We start from the raw sequence: 21,472 nt of genomic DNA, 5'->3' as shown, positions 1-21,472 counted from the left end.
GTTGGGCTAAATTAAGCAAAAGGTAAATTTATCTGTCAAAAGTGTGCAATATTCATTTAGTTGTGAATGTATTGCGTGTTCTTTTCATTGTGGGGGTGCAGACCACATGTGCACGCTGCTGAGCCTATAAATTCTGCCGGAAGTTACATTGCCTACAGTGTTGCTAACTTTTTTTACTTGTTCCAATAAAATTCTTGATTTTTCAGTGGAGGTACGACTACATGACTGCCACTTACCTGCTACTAGTCTTGAAGAAAAGTCAGGGCAAGGTCTTGAGGCTTGCGTTTCCAGACTCCCACCCCAAGCAAAGGGTATGATAGTACTGTCACCATTGCTGTGCTCTTTTGTGCAAGTGATGTAGAGTAAATTACTTAGTAGTAGAGTTGCTTGCAGATTCTGTGCTACTCCATGTTTTGTCACAAAAAAAACAACAAAAAACTGGCATTAAACCATGTTTGCTAATGAATGATTCAGTGCTCTGGAAGGAGAAAAAAAGTGTTCCAAAAGTATTCAGGGCTGCAGTTTTGTAGCAGTGCCTTCTGCTATTCTGTGCTGCTTTTAACATCAGCCATTCATTGCCAGCTGATCCCATTGATAACGCAGGCAGAGTGACAGCCTGACCTATACAATGGTGGCCCAAGTCATTGTCAGCTGTGTCATGTGTGAGCCACTTGGTCTGGCTGCTGCGCAGTGTTCTCACATACGTGCCTGCCGGGGAGGCGTTGAGGGCCTCTTATATTTCCATTTTTGCTGGGTCTGACCAGCAGTTTTCCACCTCATTGTTGGCACTGCCAGAGATGTTTACATCCACAGGAGTACTGGCTGCTCGTTGTGAAGCAAGCAGTGCTTTATAAAATCTGCTAATCCAGGCCGTCATGTTCAGTTGTTTAGTGGGTGTCACTAGTGGCTCGTGTCGTTCATGAGAATTAGTGTTTTGCGTTAAGCAGACTTCTTTCTTCTTTTTTTTTCCATGTAAGGTTCATAAGAAACCAACCAAACTCGCGTTTGAAAAATTGGCTTGAGTGAATTCATCTTAATGTGAGTGTATTTAGCAGTTGCCAAGAAGCTTTAAACAATTGCTGCTAGGGAGCTGAAAGTTAGATTAGAATGAAGCTTTGAAGGAATACAGTGGCGTACACTGTAGAACGTGCTGGAGTAATAGCCAAGATATGTTGGTAATCGGTGAAACTGCAAGAAATAAAATTAGTACTTGCTAGAGTGTAGCACAGAGATCATAGACACACCAAAAGGACTGTCATACGAAAGCCATCATAAGTTTGGTTCAGCTGAAAGCATGCCGAAATATGGGGGACATTGAACAGCATGTACGAAGAAATTGTGTGTGTATAAATTAAGAGAGGCAAGAAATTAAAGTATTATTGGTGCTGCCAAACTGCTTTACACAGGGTTTCAAATAATCAAGGTTGGGCAAAGATACTTTGAAATGGTATCGCGATACAAGATACTCGGGCAAGAAGTACCTATTTGCGATACAGATACAAGATACTACTGCAACTAATGTATTCGATACAATACTTTCCAATTGTATCTTAAGATACTTTGATACATTCGCAAATTTGTTATTATAGATCTATACCGGGTGATCAAAATTAAGCTTTACGATTTTCTCAAAATTAGGCACTGAAAGATACGTGAAGGCCAGCTCTGTAAATAAGTTCTGTGGTCAGGGGGCACAAAGTGAGATGGTAATTATCACTGTCAGCCGCCCAGTTAACCAAGATATAATAATGAACTTTTTATTGGCTGCACTGAGCGGGCATGTTTGTATGGAAAAGTTAGTGGCAGTCGCTTTTCGACACAGTTCCACTTGAAAAGCTCTCCTAGCATGTCTGTGCCCTGAGATATCAGCTACAAAGTTTCATTACAGTTTGCATGAATGCGCATGCAAGGCAGTGAGGGATCAGTGCAAAGTTTCCCCTGATGTGACGTGCAGTCCTTCGTTGATATCGCCAGGTGGTAGTAGAAGGGTAACCGTTATCATCTTTGCCTAAACGCCGCACGCAAGTGCCGCAGCACATCAGGGCGGTGATTTGCGCCAGTCTTTACTGTCTTGCATGCGTGATCATGTGAACTGCTATTAAACTTTGCACCTGTATATCTAGGAGCACGGAAATGCTAGAAGAATGCCACCAAGTGGAACTGTGTAGAAACATGACTGCCTCTAACTTTTCAATACAAACATGCCTGGTTACTGCAGTCACTAAGAAGTTAATTATTCAGTCTTACTTAATTGGGTGGGTATTACAACTCCGTTAATGGGAGGCAGTCGCCGGGTGGATTCCAAGGGCTGACATATTGCCCCCAACAATACAACTTGGATGGTTTTAACAGCAATGGGGTAAACAATTAATCGATTGCGCTCAAATACAAACACTCAAGAATATCCAAGAACACTTAAAGTCCTTTCATATTCACCGGCTTGATGAGTCCCTCCACATAGATTGTAGTATTGACCAATGGTTCGCCTTCGGCAGTTGTTGATCACGTCTCCACTCAGCGACACTGTCTTCAAAACTGTTCTTCACTGCTCACACGGCGTCATCTCCCAGCACTTCCTTAAAGACCGACTGATGGCACTACGTCATAAAACAACACATCTTCTCGGGCCGACCAAACCACACTCACTTCTACATCATAACTTCTTCCTTCTCTACCCCCCGAACTACCGTCGCCGCACGCTTATATTTGGTTGTGCCCGGGTTTGCGAATCTTCGACGTGACGCATCTGCTCATAGTGCAGTGGAGGCTTGGGAAAGAGCGAGTTCCTTCTCGCACCTTCTTCTTGTGACGGCGTCGCTCTGCGTGTCATCGTGTCTGGATTTCTAAAGCTTTCCCGAGCTTGTGCAGGAGCTGGCTGTCTCAGCGGGCGTCTTCTCTGGAGGGGGTGAGAGGGGTGTGCTTTGGAGGGGCGAACATTGTTGGCGCCTTGTGTCACGGCATGCGTCCGATTGGCGCCGTGGTTTGATGCGCTTTAGAATGCGGTTTAAACGCTCGTTTGTGAGAGCGGGGAAAGTGATAATTATCATCTCACTTTGTGTCCCCCGGGATACATAACTATTTGGAAAGGTGGTCTTCATGTACCTCCCAGTGCTGAATTTTAAGAAAATCATCAAGCCTAATCCTTACCACCCTGCATATTGTAGCATGCAATGGGTATGCACAAAAATGTTTGCTTGAAAATTTCTGAGCTGTGACCAGCTTTGTTTCATTCAAGTGAAATGTCTGTTAGTATCTCAAAAGCTTTGTATTTCTTCCTCAAAGTATATTAGTTTCAGTTTGAAACAACTTATTCGGGTTGCTTTAGCTGCTTAATAGGACAGCTCTTTCTATACTGTGCTGTGAGCATAGGTCGGCAAACTCTCATGAGTCGACTCACTCAGACTCAGATCGAGCCGTGAGTCTGAGTGAGTCTGGGTGAGTAATATTTTGCTGAGCTTGAGTCCGAGTGAGTCTGACTGAGAAAATTTTAAGTGAGTCTGGTCGAGGAAAACTTTGGTGAGTCTGAGTCCGAGTGAGCCCTAAGCACAAAATATATTTCTTGAGCGAGCCTGAGTGAGCTCCGCACCTTTTTGCCAACCTATCATTCTATCTACACCACTTCAGCATTACTATCAGCCTTATGTCGGCTCACGTTTGTACTCCCGTCGACTCACACATACTTCAAAGCCCTAGAGTTCATACGACAGCTCAATATTTATTGATCAGCGGCGTGAGTTACAGAAGTGGGAGGGGGGGTTGCCATGACGTGCCCCCGAAAACTCTTTCAAAGGAAGTTCTTGTTAAAAATATTTCGTCTGAGTTATCCTTTTCAATAAAAATGTCCTTACTGGATTGCAACCATTGATAACTCATATTTGAAGGTACGAGATTAAAAGGCGCCAAGTAGAGCACCAATTATGCGAGACATTGGTGTGGAAGAGCATTGACACCATAGTCGATTAAACCAATTATACGCTAACGGACTCATGAGTCGACTCACTCAGACTCAGATAGAGCCATGAGTCTGAGTCTGAGTGAGTGCGAGTGAGTAATAATTTGGTGAGTTTGAGTCCGAGTGAGTCCGGCTGAGAAAAATTTCAGTGAGTCTGAGTCCGAGTGAGTCCGGTTGAGGAAAATTTTCGTGAGTCTGAGTGAGCTCTAAGGGCAGAATATATTTCATGACTAAGTCTGAGTGAGCTCCACATGTTTTGCCGACCTATGGCTGTGAGCGGTTTTTGCTTGTTGCTTTTTTCATTCGTGGGAGTCGCTGCTCTGCTTGTCAACCAGCTAGCGGGTTGTCATCTAATTACAAGCACTTCAATAAGAAGCCTCCGCATGATGGTGCAAATACCGATGTAGAGTTCTACCTTGTCCATAAATGTATTATTGTATCTGCAATACCGGATTACCGGACAGGTGTACAGCCACAACAACGCTGGTAGTGACATTTTTAGTGACTCATTGTTTACACGTAAAGGACATAAAACTGCAACGACTTTTCATAGTCTAATTACCAGCTGGCGTAAAGCAATCTTTTAACAATTACTCTTCTATGAGATAACATGTGCAGCCCAGAAATGTCTCATACGTATTCTATAGTTGCACAAGGTGTTGCAGCACACCCCCACCATTCACACTATTACCACTTATAGCTCTGATTACCTAGCAATTAGTAACCACAAAAAAATTTGGGGGTGCCTTAAAAAGGAAAACAAATATATAAGTAAAATATAAAGGTGTTTATATAACAATTGCAGTGAATAAGTACAGAAACACGATACAGGCAGCAGGCCTAATAGCTGTGAGAATTAGGATGATGGTCAGCTTACCTGTTAAGGTAAGACAATAGAAAATTCAGTGACTACGGAAAATGGCATAATACAGCTTATTGGGGCGCTCATGAAAAAAAAAGAAAAGGTGCATTTGGAATAATAATGTTTTTCGAATCTCCTTCCTAACATCTTTAAGATGGTTCATAATGATTTCCATTATTATAATCAAAACTCAATTTCGCTATTTTGCAAAGTAGTAAGCAGAAGTTTTGTTGCTATATACTCCAGGCACTCCTGGATTATTATATGCAGTAATCCCTTATTATAATGAAGTCAGCAGGACGACGAAAAAATTCGTAATAAGCGATATTTCGATATAAGCGACCACTCGAGAAAAGCTGAAGCAGTCGAGCTTTGATTGCGCCACAACTGTGAGGAAGTCTAAACGCAATGTATTCAGTGAAGCAAAACTTTATTCAGGTGCAAAAAGAGGCAGTGAGCTTTGGTTGTTTGAAGTTCTTACCGGATGCGAGCAACCCCTGCTCTAATTTGCCCAAGCATTGCATGAGGCCGTGGTTGCTGCCCATGCATTCAATTTTATTTCGCAGCAGGCGTAGGCACTCCCGCATCTGCACCACAGTTGGCACGTCACGTGGCTCTTCGTTTTCGTCGGGGCCACCAACAGTGTCAATTATCTCCGCCTTTTTCCACTTCTTTTATAACAGAACTTTCTACTCCAAAGTCAGACACTTTTGCTCGGAGCCTGGTGGAGCCATTTATATGACTATAGATCACAAAAACACACGTGAGGCACGCCCATAGGTCGGCAAAAAAATTAGAGCTCACTCAGGCTCACTAAACAAATATATTCTGCTCTGAGGGCTCACTTGAACTCAAACTCACCAAAATTTTCCTCAACCGGACTCACTTGGACTCAGATTCATTAAATTTATTCTGAACCGGACTCACTCGAGCTCAAACTCACCAACATATTGCTCAGCTGGACTCACTCAGACTCACGGCTTGACCTGAGTCTGAATGAGCCTGAGTGAGTCAACTCATGAGCCCATGAGCGTAAAAATAGCCTTTTCAATCTTGGTGCCAATGCTCTTTAACGCGAATATTTCACATAATCGGTGCTCTGCGGTACGCCTTTTGATCTTATACTTTGCAATATGAGTTATCAGTGGTTGAAATTAAGTAAAGACATTTTTATGAAATACCCGACTCACACGAGATACTTTTATCAAGAACTTCCTGTGAAAGAGTCCGGGGGGGGGGGGGGGGGGTCATGGCACACTCCCTCCCCCAATTCATGCTTCTGATCAATAAATATTGAACTGGCGCATGAATGCAAGTGTGTTGAGATATGTGTGAATAGACTTGAGTATAAATGTAAGCCGATATAACGCTGATAGTAATGCTGAATATGAGTAGATAGGGCCACAGGTCGGCAGTAAAAGGTGGAGCTCACTCAGACTCACTCAAGAAATATATCTTGCGCTTAGGGTTTGCTCGAACTCAGACTCACCAGTATTTTCCTCAACCGGACTCACTCGGCCTCAAACTCGCCAAAATATTACCCGGACTCACTCAGACACACTCATGGGCCAATCTTGGTCTGAATGAGTCGACTCATGAGTGAGTTTGCCGACCTATGGGCACGCCTAACGAAGCACTCTGAATAACACAATCACATGGCCTACAGCACGGATCCAAAGGCACGTGCCGTCGGTGCCAAAGTGACCGAACGCGGCGGGCAACGCTGAAGCTTCAAAATGTCAAGGCATCTCGCTTTCCTCGTGCGCGCTGGTGATGGCGACGGTTGCAATGGCGGGCTTGGCTTTGGCTTCATGTGTTGCAGAAGAAAGGTGATCAGAGTCGTGCAAGAAGCAGAAATCGCGGAAGGGTACCTGTTGGTGGAAGTTTGTGCTCAGGAGGGCAGCTTTGGAGAAGCAGCGATGTTTAAACTAGCAGCAAGGAGGCGAGGAGTTAACATGAAGGCGAGCAAGAGCAGTGACTGGTGTCCGAATGGCTCGCAGACTGGAAAGTGAATGGGGAGGCGAAGGCAGTGGCCGCTTTTGTAGGGGGGATGTGGACGTCACAGAACGCTATGAAAGTTTCACGCTGGAAAGCGCCACAAATTAACAGACATTAGTGATAAGGATGACAAAGCTGCAGATTTTTTTCGGAATGCTTGAAAATTTGGATGCTTTTACGGCACTGCCACAAGCCCCATAGAGTCAATGCATGAGATAGTCTTAAGTTTTGGACGCTCAGACTTTTCCAAGTTTCTATTTTGTACTCAAAATTGCATGTCCAAAACTGCATTAACTGAAGCCGCCGCTGCTCCCGCGCCGCAGTGAATTTCAAAAGTCAGCTTTGCTGCAATGCCATAATGCTATGCGGTGTAGCATACCGTGAATCCAAAGGGGTGCGCATGCCTGACAATGCCGAGAAGGCCACAAAACAAGTCGTAGGGTATGAGCACACTGTTGGGGTTGTGGGCAGTGGTTCAGCAGCTTGAATTTCTCGTTTTCTTCTTTCTTTGAAGGATTTCGCGTTCCATTATCTTCTGGCACGGACACACAGCAGCCAGAATTCATTGTTAAAACCGATAATGCGGCATGTGGGCAATGTTGTAAGTGGATTATTCCACCATAGAAAACATACAAAAGTTGAAGGTGCAGCAGCTTCTCGTTGTTATGACCGATATATTGTTGAAACCGGTATTGTTATAAGTGGGTTCGACTGTAAAGCATTAACAGGCAAACAAGGATTTCAAGCTGAAACATTGCACACGTGTTGTTTGAAAAAATGATGCATGGGAGCATTGAAAACTGTTCTGCGAAGATTGAAGTCCTTTAATTGAACTCTTTAGCCAGAGTGATATGCACGTAGTGGTGGCACAGGAGATTTGTAACAGTTATGAAATGCAGTAGTGTAAATAGGGCACAACACATCTTGGTAGCATGATCCCCTTTAGCATGACAGTATGGTAGCTTCACTTGTTTTTAATTAATGATTCTGAGGTCTGCTTAATTAAAATTTTAGTGTAACTATCATAGTAATGTGTCCATCAAACGTGATGCACCAGATCCTATGCCAGGTATATTTACCTTACCAAATTAGTGGTCATGATCTTAGGGTGCCGGTTTTTCAGGCTTGATAAATGTTGTGGGCAAAGCTTGCTGTCAGTTGAAACTTGAAGGTATGTGAGGTTGTCTCCGATGTTTAGATGTGTTGCACATTGCAGAATACCTTTAATTATATATTCAAGGACATCGTGGGATATGATTTTGTACAATCGCAAATGGGGTATAAATGAAAAACCAAGTTTAAAAAATATATCTTTGCTACAAATTATGTATGCATCTCCACGCTACAGATGTCATGCTCACGCAAGCTGGCCCTGGAAGAGCCTGTGAAGATTGCGCTTCCCACGTCACCTCTTCGCAACTCCCTGGAAAATGGGTTGGACAATGCCCAACTGTTGTCACTGGGCAGTCCCCCGCTGCGAAGTATTGACAATGATCTCAGCAATTATGATCTAGAAGCATCAGCTGTGGAAGAGCAGCTCATGCAGTCCAGTGTGCCAATGGATGTGGACAGCAGTGACAAGGAGAACTTTGCCCAGCCACGTGTTCCAACTCCAAAGCGAAGAACTAACAAGGCTGTACAGGAGGCAGCAGGTATGTAAGGCCCTCTTTTTGCTCTCTTTCAGTTTCAGCTGTTCCAGGTGAGAGGGCCCCCAAGTTTCACTTTACAGTATTACTCTGCGCTGATAATGTGGCTTCTTATGGCCTGCGCATCATTGCATAAGAATACTTGGAACAAAGATCAGTTTGCTTGCACCAGCACATTTAAAATTATACTGCAGTCTGCGTAAAACCACTGCATAATAGTAAATTACGTTCTGCGCTATTCCTATTCTAACATTCCAGCCACTTTCACAAGCATGTCTCAAGATGGGGTAGAATGTGGCACACTGTTTCATACATTAATTTGCAGCCCTCTGCAATTGCACAAATCAAGATGAATTCGATTGCTTCAGAGTTCAAGGCCCCAGTTTAACAGCAATATGAAGGGGCTGTGCAACACCTTACCAAAGAGTCATTGAACGTCCAAGATCTAGGATTTTATTGCCTCATGAATCTCCTGCAGCTAAAATTTTTCAAATCCGTCAAGTACATAGGTGGGGTTACTTGGATTTGTCACAGGTTCGGAGTATTCCCGGTCTTTCATCCCGACAAGTGCATTGGAAGCTACATGGGGATGGATGACAAGGGGGCAAGAGCTATGTCGACGTGCTTCATGGCCTTGAGCATTTCAGACTAACGCTGCACCACCATGTGGTGGCACCCCGTGGCGATTGCGGTACCTATGCAGCACAAAATGCATGACTGTCATGCTACAGTCTACACAAAACCTGTGCACACCGGTTTTGTCCTGTGTCAATTTGACTCAAGGATAATAGCCAAATCCAGATACAACATTTTGAAAGCGGTTTCAATTGGCTAAACACCAAGTGATGCCTGTCAAGATGTCTACTAACTGGTGAGGCATGTAGGAGAGAGCACGCGTGCGATGGTAAGAACTGTCGTAGCAGTCTCAGTGTGAGACAAGCGACTGACTTCAGTACGTAGTGTTTGAAATATCGTGTGTGTAGTATGCTGGTGCTGGCTCGCTTGAACCTAGGTGAAAAAAAAAAAAACATCAAGTAGACAGTCATCGATTGAGACCGGAAGTATAAAGATCACATACTTTTTTGGTGTTCTTGAAGATAGAGACATGCATATTCTTTATTTATTAAACTCAAAGCAAACAATAGAAGTATTACAAAGGATGTTTTTGCAATCATGAAATCAGTCGATAGCCATGTCCTTTCCATTGACTACATAGTTGAGCTCTTCTACATAGTTTGCTGATAGGAGGGCGAGCGATTTTTGGCTGTCTTTGAAATTCCCTACTGCGTCTTGTGCTGTAATATTTGGCTCGCATATTCACAGGAGCTTTGACTTTTCTGTCTATGTTCAAAAAGTGTTGCAGGACCTTTAACAGTCACTGGCTGATTTCTTGGACAGTGAGGGGACCTTAAAGAGTTCTTTAATAACTGTACAGTTCTAAAAACGAATTTTGTATTGTTTACAATGACACAGGTACATAAAATTTGTTCGGAGGTGTTTGCATTGTATGTAAGTGAACTACGTACCTACTAGAAATTTTGTGACAGGTGAAGTTGTGGGTATGTGTAGCTTACGTGTCGCAAAGCCCATTGTGCATGTTCCCTTCACTTCCCGACAGGGCAATAGAGGAGAAGTACAGTAGAACCCGGATATGTAGAATCCCGAGGGGATCACAAAAGAGTTCTATATCTAAGTAATTCGATACTATATGAAATATTTTATATATCTAACATATATTCAAGGCGATTTTGCAACTGTTCGATATACACAATATTTCGTTATATGTGCATTCGATATATGTAGGTTTGACTGTAGTTGGTAGTTGCTGGTCAATTGGCCGTATACCAAGTTGGCATGTCTCGTCAGTTTAGCCTCTATGTGCACTGTCTTGGCCTGATGACAGTATGCACGCCATTACCGTTGAGGGCTACTTGTACAGATACAGTCGAATGCCTCTACAGTAAATGCTTCTAGACTGAAATGTCCTGTACATTGAAAGATATGTTCTGGCCGAATATTTCATGTGTATTGAGAACACCTTTACAGTGAAGACCAATAGAATGAATTTCCCCATACAATGAATGAATTTATTCATCCAAGAGCACTGATTCGTTGCTTTGCAATGAATGCGTGCGGCCCTGACACTGCCCTCTGCAGTCATCTCCTGGTGGTGGCGCGCTTAGAGGGTGCAGGTCAACAGTGAAAGACTGTTGGCATAGCCTTTTGCTAGCCTGCATGAGATTAGACTTTTCACAGTGGCATTACTGTGCACTGTGCATGTACCTTCATGCCACTTGACCTGTGTGGGCTCTGGTGCCTTGTAGAAATTTTCACTTGACTTCTTTTTGGGGGAAACTTTTTGCTGCAACACCTTGGTGCCGCCTTGGTAAACCAAACAGTGCTCGGGACATTGAAGTGCCAGAAGATTTCCCTTGGTGAAAAGTTTTAAATCATCTTTGCAATCGCATCGGAAGTGGCTGCAAAAAAGAAAAAAAAAATTGCAGGGTGATTGGTGCATTTAGACTCACTGTGGCAGAGACAGTATAGGAGCACAACTGACACAACGTGAGGTGGAGCCATCACGGAAGCAATTCATGCTGCCACTTTCCAGGACAAGTGCAGTGCAACACACTTAACAAGTGCTTGGATGACAGCCAGAACTCCAGTGTTGTTGCACAGCTCCAGGAGCCACTCAACTCGTTGTGGCAACACAGCACCGTATATGACTTTTCGGAAAACATTTCACGGATGATGATCATGTAATAATTGTTAGGAACTGACTGCTAAATACACCGTCATAGTTAGCATTCAAGGACCGGGAGGAGGGAAAGGTTGAAGACTAAAATGGCAGTGACTAAAGTGCCTAGAGACAAACTGGCAATCTTCTGGACAAGGGATGCAACAGTGGCGTTTGACAGCCTACATCTACTTCTTCTCTTTTCGATTTGCGAAGTTTTCCACCCCATTCAAACTAAATATATTGCTAGACATAGAGTACAATACCATTTTAGGCGGGGAGGTCAATGGAAGCAAAGTTCTGACCCCTGTAAAGAAATACATCAGTGCTTATACATACTCCTGAGGATAACAGGGTCCTGCACTGTATTGTACCTATTTAAATGTACCACTCTGTTACTGCTGCCTCAAAAAAATGCAATTGTCTTAGTACGTGGCAGCACCGCGCTACAATTTGTCTATGGGCTGCCATTTCTATATCATTGCTAGATGGCGTACATGTTGGTGGAGCAGCAACATTGGCTGTCAGACCAGTTTGCAGTTATTTTGGTTGGAATTAGTTTTTTTTTTTTCCATATCACTAATGGAATGTGGGAGGGTATAATGTGCATATTATTTTTGGGACAATTAGTCACAATTGAGTCAGCCGTAGACGACAGCACTAGGAATATTTAGTGAACGACAGCACTAGGAATATTTAGTGAATGCGACAGCAGTAATCAAGTTTTTGTGATCGTTCAGCACCTGAAACCCTCTGAAAAAGACATTATATAATCACATATGCCTCAAATGACAAGCATCAAAATGCAACGAAAAGTTGGCATTTCGTAAGGGAAAGCCCGTATATCAAATCGTATTTTGGCAGCATTGTAGGTGTGATAACATTCTTTGCACTTGTACAGAATTATGTGGGGGCGTCACCGACACGTGCGGTCACAGTGTGATTGCAGTTATGAAGATGTTGTTTATATGACTCGTAGTTTTGGGAATAAGCCCCCATATTATACGTCGTTTCCAAAGCTGCCGAGGCTCTTATCCACTTGCTTGCCGTGGTGTTCGCGTTTTTACAGAGGAGTTTTCAACACCATGTGCCTAATCCATTGAGTAACATTTCTGAGTCTCAAGATTACGTCCCCTGCGCCACCGCGATGGTTGATATATAGACGATTCATCAAGGTTGTTGTTGACTTGTTATAATGCTAGAATTAATAGAACTTACACTTGAAAAAAATGCGCGTGATAATTGAAGAGCGCCGTACTACGCTAGGAAACAGTGACACTACGACAAACTTAAAGTGCAACTATTCTTGCCGGAGCGTAGCAGATGACAAAAGGCGAATCTCTCAGTTGACGTCACAGAAGAGTGCCGTTCTCAGCGCCATCATTGGTGATGGACGAAGCCCACATGGAGTATTCACGTGGCGTCAACGCACGCCATTTTGTTGTGCAATTTGCAGCATTTTGTCATTCTTGCCCTGCAACAAAATGGCAGCGTCGTTGACGTTGGTGCATATCCCCTACATGACTGTAGCATTCGTCAACGTTTTTATGGAAGCTCTAGAAACGTTGGTATACGCGAAATTGGATGTGTAGATGTCTACTCGCATTCATAATAGTGCTGCGGAACTACTGCGGCCACCAACCTGCGACCGGGCTGTTTTTTGTAGCGTTAGCTACACTGGCCTAGCCGAGCCAGTTTCGCGTGGCTCCTCACGAGCCGTGCTGCGCATGCGCGAGGATCAGTGATGTCACACAGCTGGCGCATCGGAGCCGTCACCTCCCGCGCACTCCGCGGCTGCCGCCGGTCTGCGCTTTCCAGAGGAGTGACGTCGTAGCCGAGGTAAACGTACTGGCGCCGGCGCGCGCGCAGCTATTCGCCTTCGCTGTGCAGTCGCCGTCTGACACTGCGCTAGAGCCGCTTGATAGCGCCTCTGACTGGCGTTTGCCAGTGTGATTTAGCCATGGAGAAGGAGAGCGCAAATGCTGCTCAACGGCGCAGAAGAGCGAGCGGAGAAGCTTAACTCATCGGATCCCGAAGTAGTTGCCTGGCAAAATAAATATACATATGCCACATAATATGTATACCATGTGTGTGTCATTGGAGCAGCAGTAAGCATGATAATCAAGCTAATCCTAGACAATCAGGAAAGCTCAGAACAATCAGCTGAACCTTTGCTAACGCTACGTTATCCTGGCATAGCCGAGCTAAACCACTGCATCGTTTTTTGTTTGCACCTGTTCTGTCCCGTGTGTGGCTCCTGGCGTAGTAGCGCGCTGCAAGCTTGATACACCGAGCGAAATACCGTTTCATTTCACTTGAGTTGGGCCGAGGCACGCGCCGCCCTGTCTTCAACGCGTAATCGATGGAGCTCAAGAAGTGACACGGAGATGAAGTGATATCCTCTAGACTTGCTCGTGACGTTGTAATCGTTGCGCGAATTTGCTGTTCGTTAGCCTCAAGTGTAATCCTTGCAATGTTTGCCATCTCTGTAAACGCACGCAGGCTGAAAAAAAAGGGAAAAAAAAAAGAACGTGACCGGTGGTTCTAAGAATAACGCGCGCACGTTATCTTAACTGAAGGAGCTGAACGTTCCGGCCCATATAATTGCTTAATTTTGCTTTCCGCGCTGGCGGAATGACGAATTGTTCCTGCCACGCCGTCGCGCGAGCAGTGAGGAAGCGTCTTCATCAACCCACCGAATCTCGCTCGCTTCCTGAATGCTCGCCCGACGCCAAGGCGGGAACAGTCACGTCACTCGCGGCCATCTTTCTGGGGGCGTGTTGCAGTTGCGCTATCTTCGGCGGTTCTCTTTCGGTTTTCTAGGTGAAACTGGTCGACATTCATTATTACTCCGGCAGAAATTAATTGCGTCAACTTTTTTTGCTGGTCTGGAAGCATGGTTATTAAACAATGGGCCGCGAGTCTCGTATTAGGATTGATCGTCTGACTCTTTCGGTTAAAAGTTAATTAGTCAAATTTTTATAATAGCCTCTGGAATCAATTTGAAGCCCGTTTAGGCAGCTGTGGTAGAAGCGATGCCGATGTCGCTTGTGGCGTTTCGGATGCATTCCTAAAACGCTACAAAATCACTATGTTTAGTTTCTTTGCGTGAATAACCTAGTCAGTGTTAGCACCAGTTAGCATATAACTAGCCCAGCATTTGTCGTGCGACGTTCTTTTGTGCTGGTCATTACTACGCAAGGTGTTTGAGAAGGGTTTGAATTTGTCTTAGTTGGTATTTACTACGGGGCATGTCTACCGCTACTAAAGGACGACGATAAAAGAAAAACGTGAACCACCCGGGTCGTTGTTCGTGTTCCTTCTCCTCCGTTCCCGTCTCTCATTAGCGGTAAACATCTTAAGCACGCAAAGTTTGTTCACTTTTAACTTTTTCTTACTCACTTGTAAGCTGCGTATAATATAATGACTCTGCAAATAATCTGCATGGACTGCATGGTAGGGCACCGACTCAGAATCGGCTCAGCGTCGTCTCCCTCCACGATGTAGGGAAAAAAAAAGTTCCCGCATTCTTTCCGGTCGCAAGTTTTCACTTTCCTGACACCACTATGCGTAATGCCGCCTATAATAAGTTCTTATGCGCGCTGTTTAAGCGCATAACTCATTTGTCAGTGGAACTCGGAACCACCCCTGTTTATGAGTGAGGTGGGCGCGTGTTGAGTAAACAGGAGCTTGCGCGAGTCTGAGTGAATCCAAGCAAGTTGGAACGGAATAGGTGGTTACATTTTGTTATTATTACTTTTCTAAAGCCACGAGAGTGAGCCTGAATCGGCTCTTTACATCCACGAGCGAGTTCTGCAGAACGATTAAGCCTCGATGAAGACATGCGAATAAATGGCTGCGCAACGACAGCTACAGCTTCCCACGCCATCTAGGAATAGTGTATATATGTCAGTTTCTTACCGAGCTTAAAGTTTAAATACAGCGTAACTTAAAGGGACACTAAAGGCAAATAATTTATGTCAGAGTGAAAGCCCAATGTATGACAACTTCTAAAACGGCAATATTATCAACAGCAGTGCCCTACTTACCGAGAAATTAAGCTAAATGTATCACATGATGAGCGCAACGGGTGGGACATTTTCGAAGTGATCCCGATGACGTATGGAAGTCGGCCTACAATAAATCACTAGTAATCAAACTAGCAGCAGTAAAAAAAGAACCTTTCGAGCATCAAAAGACGTAATAAAATGCTGTTTGTTCGTTTCCGCTTGATTCACGGAAAAAAAGAACCTCCGTGGCGTTGCCATATGGGGAACGGCGCGCGTGGTTCAAAGGTTCCGTTGTCGCCGAACTGCGCCTCGTCCGGTGCCCTGCATGCTTCGCTCACGCGGTCGCGTCTCAGTGGTAGTTTCGGGATCGCGTACTGCCGCGTGTGTTTTGCGCGCTCGTGAAAGTCGCTCTGACCGAAAGTTCGACAAAATGCCGCATGTATGTGATATTGCCGGATGCCCGAATGGTGCACAACGCCAGTGCTGCAGCAAGGAAACCGGTGTGTCTTTTCACTGGGTGCCCCGGAATGAACCCTTACGCTCGATGTGGCTTAGTGTTATGCCATTGCGCCAGTGTGCTGAACAGTCAAAGCCTCTGCGTGTGTGCTCGCTGCGGGACTGCGGCAAGCTTCGATGGCTTCGATGGCCGTTGTTGCTACTGTGGGTCCCGCTACTTCCGCTCTGCTGCTACTAGTGTTGGCGGCCGCGCAGTAAAAGCGGGCAACGTTGGGCACGGCAGCAGTGACGTATGAAAGTCGTATTTTCAGGCGGGAGATTTGAAGCGCGCTAACGCGATGCGGACCACTAAAAACGTGATTTTATTTCAAAATAAGCACTTCCTTGGCATAAAAGTAGCACTATACGAGGTTTCTGGACTGCTATTTCAACAATCAACGTCGACTTAATATTTGCCTTTAGTGTCCCTTTAAGACCGCATAAAAAGCTTATAGTTTCAGACGATGTTCACATGCAGAAAATAATTTGTGCAAAATCTTAGCGGAAGAAAACAGCGGAAGCGTCAAGAAACCAGCGGAAGCGGTAACAAGAACCAGCGGTAACAAGAAACCAGCGGAAGCGTCAAGGAAAGCTCGGAAAAATAACTATTCTTCACCTATGAAAGTGGCCGCCGGAGCACTGTTGGGTGGGGCAAAGTCCGACTCCCTTGCAAAGTTTGCTGTGGAACCATGTACAACTATCGAGTGCGAAACAACTATTAAGGTTATTATTGCGTGTGTTTGCGCATATAACACTCCGAAAGAAACCTATGAATTTCTTTCCTCTAGTCGGACGCGCTACCGAACCGCCATGAAGTACCGTGAAGTGCTTGCTGGATCACTCGCAAGAAATGCGGCGAAAACAAAAGCAGATGCGACAGCTCCGCGCGCTGCAAAGAAACGCCGCACTCGACGCTACTGTTGCGTTGTGAATTGCCACGGACGTAAAGGACTGAATAACGGTGTTCAGTTTTGCCCATTTCCATAGCTGTCGTACGGAGCAGAAAGGCGAGGGCACTGTATACGTGCCGTTGCGAGCGTGTTGGGTAAGCGAATTACTGGCATTCTCCGCAGCCGGTCGCATGAGAAAGTGTGATAATGTGACTCTGCTGTGATTGTTTTGCGTAGTCCGCGGTGCGCGCCGTGTAACACAGTGAGCTGCAGACTTGTGATGCGCACTCCGCGACCTCCCATAATCAGAAATGCTTGTCACCACATGGCATCGCGCACGCACGTTTTGAAGGCTCAGAGTTCCGGTTTTAACTAGGAGATGCTAAGACGATCGCAAAATGCTGGTCGTGACCACCTCCAGATTTGTTTTGCCCGTGGCCTCCGCGATAGCCGGAGCTAATCTCGGAGGCCACGGTTTTGCCTTCGGTTAACCCGCGAAAGTGGACGAAGTGGACGCGCACGTATCCCCATTGGCAGTATATACAAACGCAAGACAACCATCAAGATAACATTCGAGGATACGTGATAAAACAGTCCAAAGCGCAGGAAGCGAGAGATGAAGGGATAATGCAATTGAAAAGGCGAAAATTGTCGGGGCCATTCGTCCCTGTTAAAGCGAGCTTTGTACCACTGATCGTAATTAAGATACATAGCGAACTAACTTGATCGTGTATGTGCTTCACCGCTTTGACATTATGTATATATACCCAAATTTAACGCATTTAGGTGCTATAGAGAGCGGACGTCGGAGGGCTTTCCTCGAACACGATGTCGGGCGATGCTCGTTTGTACTTGCGAGTGGCAGCGCACCGAAATAACTGAAACTTCTTTTGCATTGCACCCGCAGTTCGCTTTGATAAGCTTCCTACTTTTTTGAAGCGTGGATTGGTGGAAGAAGCTTTCCAGGTCCTTGATTCTCAGGAAACCGCGCCTCGACACCAATGAAAGAGTGGGAGGGGGGGGGGGGTTCTATTGTGGCCTATGCACATTCGCTTGCGCATAGCTCTCTTTGCACTACCCAGTTAGCGCCAGGGCTGCGATGACTGCGCTGGTGGCGGTATTTTTCGCAGCGCCGCCTGGGCAGAGTCTAACGTCTATATCCAAGCAATGCGAGTACCTAGTGCTCACCGGTGTCGTACTGCGTCAGGTTGACTGATGGATAGTAGCGAAACCCAGATAGCGCATTTTGCAGCAGTTTCAATTAACTGAGCACCAAGCGATATCTGCGATAGCGTCTAGCTTGCGAGGCACGTAAAAGAGAAAGCTTGCACTGGCCAACGTGCCGGCGGATTTAGAACTGACGATATGAATCGGTAAGTACTGTGGTAGTGTGAATTCACTGCGAGGCAAGCGACCAACTCAGGTCCGTATAGAGTTCGAAATAGCACGGGCCTTACTAAGCGGCGTGCCGCCTCATATGAGCACGGGAAGAAACAAAATAAGCAGATGACCATTGATCGAAACGGGAAGTACTAAGAGGGCGTACTACGGTGTTTTTGAAGTGAGGTAAACTTATATCTGTTGTTTATTGAACTCGAAACTGCCAATATAAACTTCACCGAGGATGCGTTCGCGATCATGAAAGCAGCCATTGGTCGTGTCCGTTTCAGTTTCCCGAGAGGAGAGCGAGCCATTTTCGGCTGTCCATGAAATGAAAGTGCAAATTCCGTGCGCCGTGCAGTGCTATATTTGTCTCGCACGTTCACAAGAGCCTCGACTACTGATCTGCACTGAATTCTGGGTATTTTCAAAAAGTGTTGCAGAACCCCTTTGAAGTGACCATTTGAGATAAACGACATTTTTTTTTTTTTTGTACGTTCGAAAAGTGTTGCCGGGCCCCTTTGAAGTGGCCATTTGAGCTAAGGATAACGTTATTGACCGATCACAGGCGTCGCCTGAAACATTTGTTTCTTGGGTTCCGGAAATCTTGACTATCAGATGTTCTTTAACATGCACGAAAATCTAAGTACACGGGCCTCTAGCATTTCGCCTCCATCGAAATGCGGCCTCCGCGGCCGGGATTCGATCCCGCGATCTTCGGCTCAGCAGACTAGAACACCGTGGCGGGTACCTGTGTCACCACTCGCAAACGTCATCCGGAGTGAAATCCGACAGGCGGCGCATCCAGCTGCACCACTCGCACCACCAAAATCGTAGGTCCCGGTCCTAACATATGCGGCGGTACTCGGTGCTCCTGCAGCAGCAGTTACGGATCCTATCATGCCGACGGTGTACGTACAGGCTGCTCATCGGTTCCCGGACATTCAGCTGCACCAGCTCTTGCAATGTCATTTATAGCACCGCAGTGGTATACACCGCAGCGCTGTGCATTTGCGTCGCTTTGCAGAGTTGGGGCGTCGAGGCCGTGCTCTGACGCCTGTAATTTGCCCGGCACCTTTTCGTACGCATTCTGTGCAGCTTTGTTGCGAGCCGTGTTTTGCAACGAGCAGTGATGCGCCGCCGCTCTGCGCGCGCAGCACTCGTCAGTTCACTTTTCGCTTGACTGCCCGCTTGTGTACACCCCGCACTCCCTATTCTGAATGCTCTGCCAAGCTGCTGCTCTTGATTTCCTCCTTCTCTCACTTCTTTTTTTGTAATCCCGACTTCTCCCGACCGCGGTCGTTAGTGTGCAGTCGAGGGACCACAGCCGATGCTAATTGAACAAACTCCGTGCACTCGAGAGAAAGCGGCCCGGCGTTAAAGGGCAAAGCGCGCTTCGGAGGCACGAACAGCCCAGTGCAATGGCGGAAAAGGGCGAGCATCCAGCAATGCAGGACGCCGCGAGTGATTTCCCTATCCCGCGGAGAGAAGGGCTGCTGCCTCCGTTGTTTGGCTAAGTGGCTGCCGAGCTAACGAGCCATGGGTCTCTCTTCTTCAAGGAGCCGCGCTGCTGGATGCGCCGCAACAAACACGAGTTGTGGCCGGGGTCCGACGCATTGTTTGCTTCGCGAGGTTCGGCAGAGACTAGCTGCGGCGCACCCCCCCCTACCCTTTTTGCTCCTTCCTCGGTGCTCGTGCGGAGACGAACGGCTGCGTTCGAGCGTATATCGCGCCCACCATCCATCCATTTGGCTTCGAGAACGGCGTTGTGTAATGTCTCCTTTTTGCTTGCCTCTCCTCTCATCGCGCCATCGCTTCGTAGCATTTCTTTGTTTCCCGTTTCACTCGCGCATTATACAAGAAACAAGTTGTTTGCGGGGCAGGTCGGTGCCTATCATCTTGTACGCAGCAGTCGTCGCGATTTTTCCTTCTAACCTCGTGCACTTCCATAATGACTGCAGTCGGTATACCATCCGTGTGTTTTGCATGCTCGGTCACAGCATGTACAGCGACGAATCAAGTAACGTTAAGAACCAGACTCTGGGATTATAATTGTTTTTTTTTTTTTCAGCGTAAGGCACAAATATCAGCTTCGACTGAATGCTCTCTATATATGGTATAACACACGTCCGCGGGTTGTTCTTTACTGTCGCTAAGTAATGCCGACCCTCCTGTTGTTCCGACGTAGTATACTTCGGAATTGCGACTTCGTTAAACGCACAATCAATTGTAGTCTGCTATAGCATTAAACGATATTTCTGAAAGTTCTGTTTCTGGCAGTTTTGTTACGTGCTTTGTTGAACGAGTGACGCCGAGTTCAGCTTTCATAAATAGCGGTAATGCGAGGGTAAACGTTGCCACGTTAGACAAAATGGAGCAGACGAATATGCCAATTCTACTGTGCGGGTGATAAGGAGACTCGGCGTACTTTTTAAACCTATTTACAACGAAAAAAAAATAATAATATTACATAGGCAAGAAAGAGAGACGCAGTTTGCAAAATTTTATTTTAAATGGTTCCACAAGTACAAGGAAAAAAAAAAACAGTGCAACAAAAATTTCATTTTCGAAGGGTAAGAATGGGTGTCTACAAACGGGGACATTATAGTTGCAAAAGTGGAAAATACCCCAGATAAGCGCGAATTCTGGATTCCAGTAAATGGCACTCTGGGCGATGAAGGCGCAGGTTTTCAATGACCCTGAGCTGTTTGCTGTTGTGTAGTTTGCTTAATTAATAAGGACGCAGGTAGTGAAGAGGTTAAACTCCTGATAAGTTTACCCTTCTTACCGGAAACGCCGCACACTGGCAGATGTGGGCGTAACTCCACTTTCTCACGTCTTTTTGCACTTCGATGCTCTGCCGAAAAGAAAGTGATCGAGTAAGAAAGAGAAAGCTGGAATACAGATAATGGCCGCGGCGGTCTCATTATGATGGATCGAGGTGGAATAAAAGAACGCTTGCGTACCGTGCAATCGGTGCACGTTACAGTACTCCAGGTAGGTGGTCAAAACTTGGCCAACTATACGGCTCGCCTCATAATGATATCGTGATAATGACACGTAAACGCATTCTATTTGATGCACTCTGGGGAGGGTGGGAGAGGAGTTGCTTTTTAACTACTTAAATGTTTACGGTGCCGCGTGGTTTCTCATCTCAATGGCTGAAGTGTGAATATTGTGAGGTGATGTCAGAAACCAGACGTCCGCGCCCCAATACACATTCCTGTTGGGGATTAAATGCGAGATTATCCCGCGTGTTGTTATCTTGACGCACGTAAACGTGAAACAGGGGGCCGTATAGTCAATGTGAACACCTCTTTACACCGCGGAGGAGTGCCTCGCATCTCGGAGGTTGTATAATTTCGTGGCTGGCCGCATTAGTTAAAACGTAATGTGCTCAGTGCACGACTGTTGTTTTGGGGGCGTCCCCTCCCAAGTTTCTTCGCTCTTGTTTCTGGTGCTTAGCCAAGTTTCGTTTGCTGCGTTTCGTCACACCTGGGTG

General features: G+C 45.9%; 1 protein-coding gene across 1 annotated transcript in view; it reads left to right on the top strand.

Moving 5' to 3' along the window:
* The window catches only part of LOC119397588 (maternal embryonic leucine zipper kinase), a 154,563-nt gene that overhangs the window by 38,924 nt on the left and 94,167 nt on the right, over positions 1–21,472 (top strand). Inside the window, exons 10-11 of the mRNA XM_037665016.2 lie at positions 207–311; positions 8,161–8,464. Of these exons, the coding sequence (XP_037520944.1) occupies positions 207–311; positions 8,161–8,464 (409 nt within the window). The remainder of the gene's footprint in view (positions 1–206; positions 312–8,160; positions 8,465–21,472) is intronic.

This window comes from Rhipicephalus sanguineus, chromosome 1 (genome assembly GCF_013339695.2).
Source record: "Rhipicephalus sanguineus isolate Rsan-2018 chromosome 1, BIME_Rsan_1.4, whole genome shotgun sequence".
Taxonomy (NCBI): Eukaryota; Metazoa; Arthropoda; class Arachnida; order Ixodida; family Ixodidae; genus Rhipicephalus; species Rhipicephalus sanguineus.
Note: the sequence above shows the minus strand (reverse complement) of the source record. Positions and strands in the feature narration are given on the sequence as shown.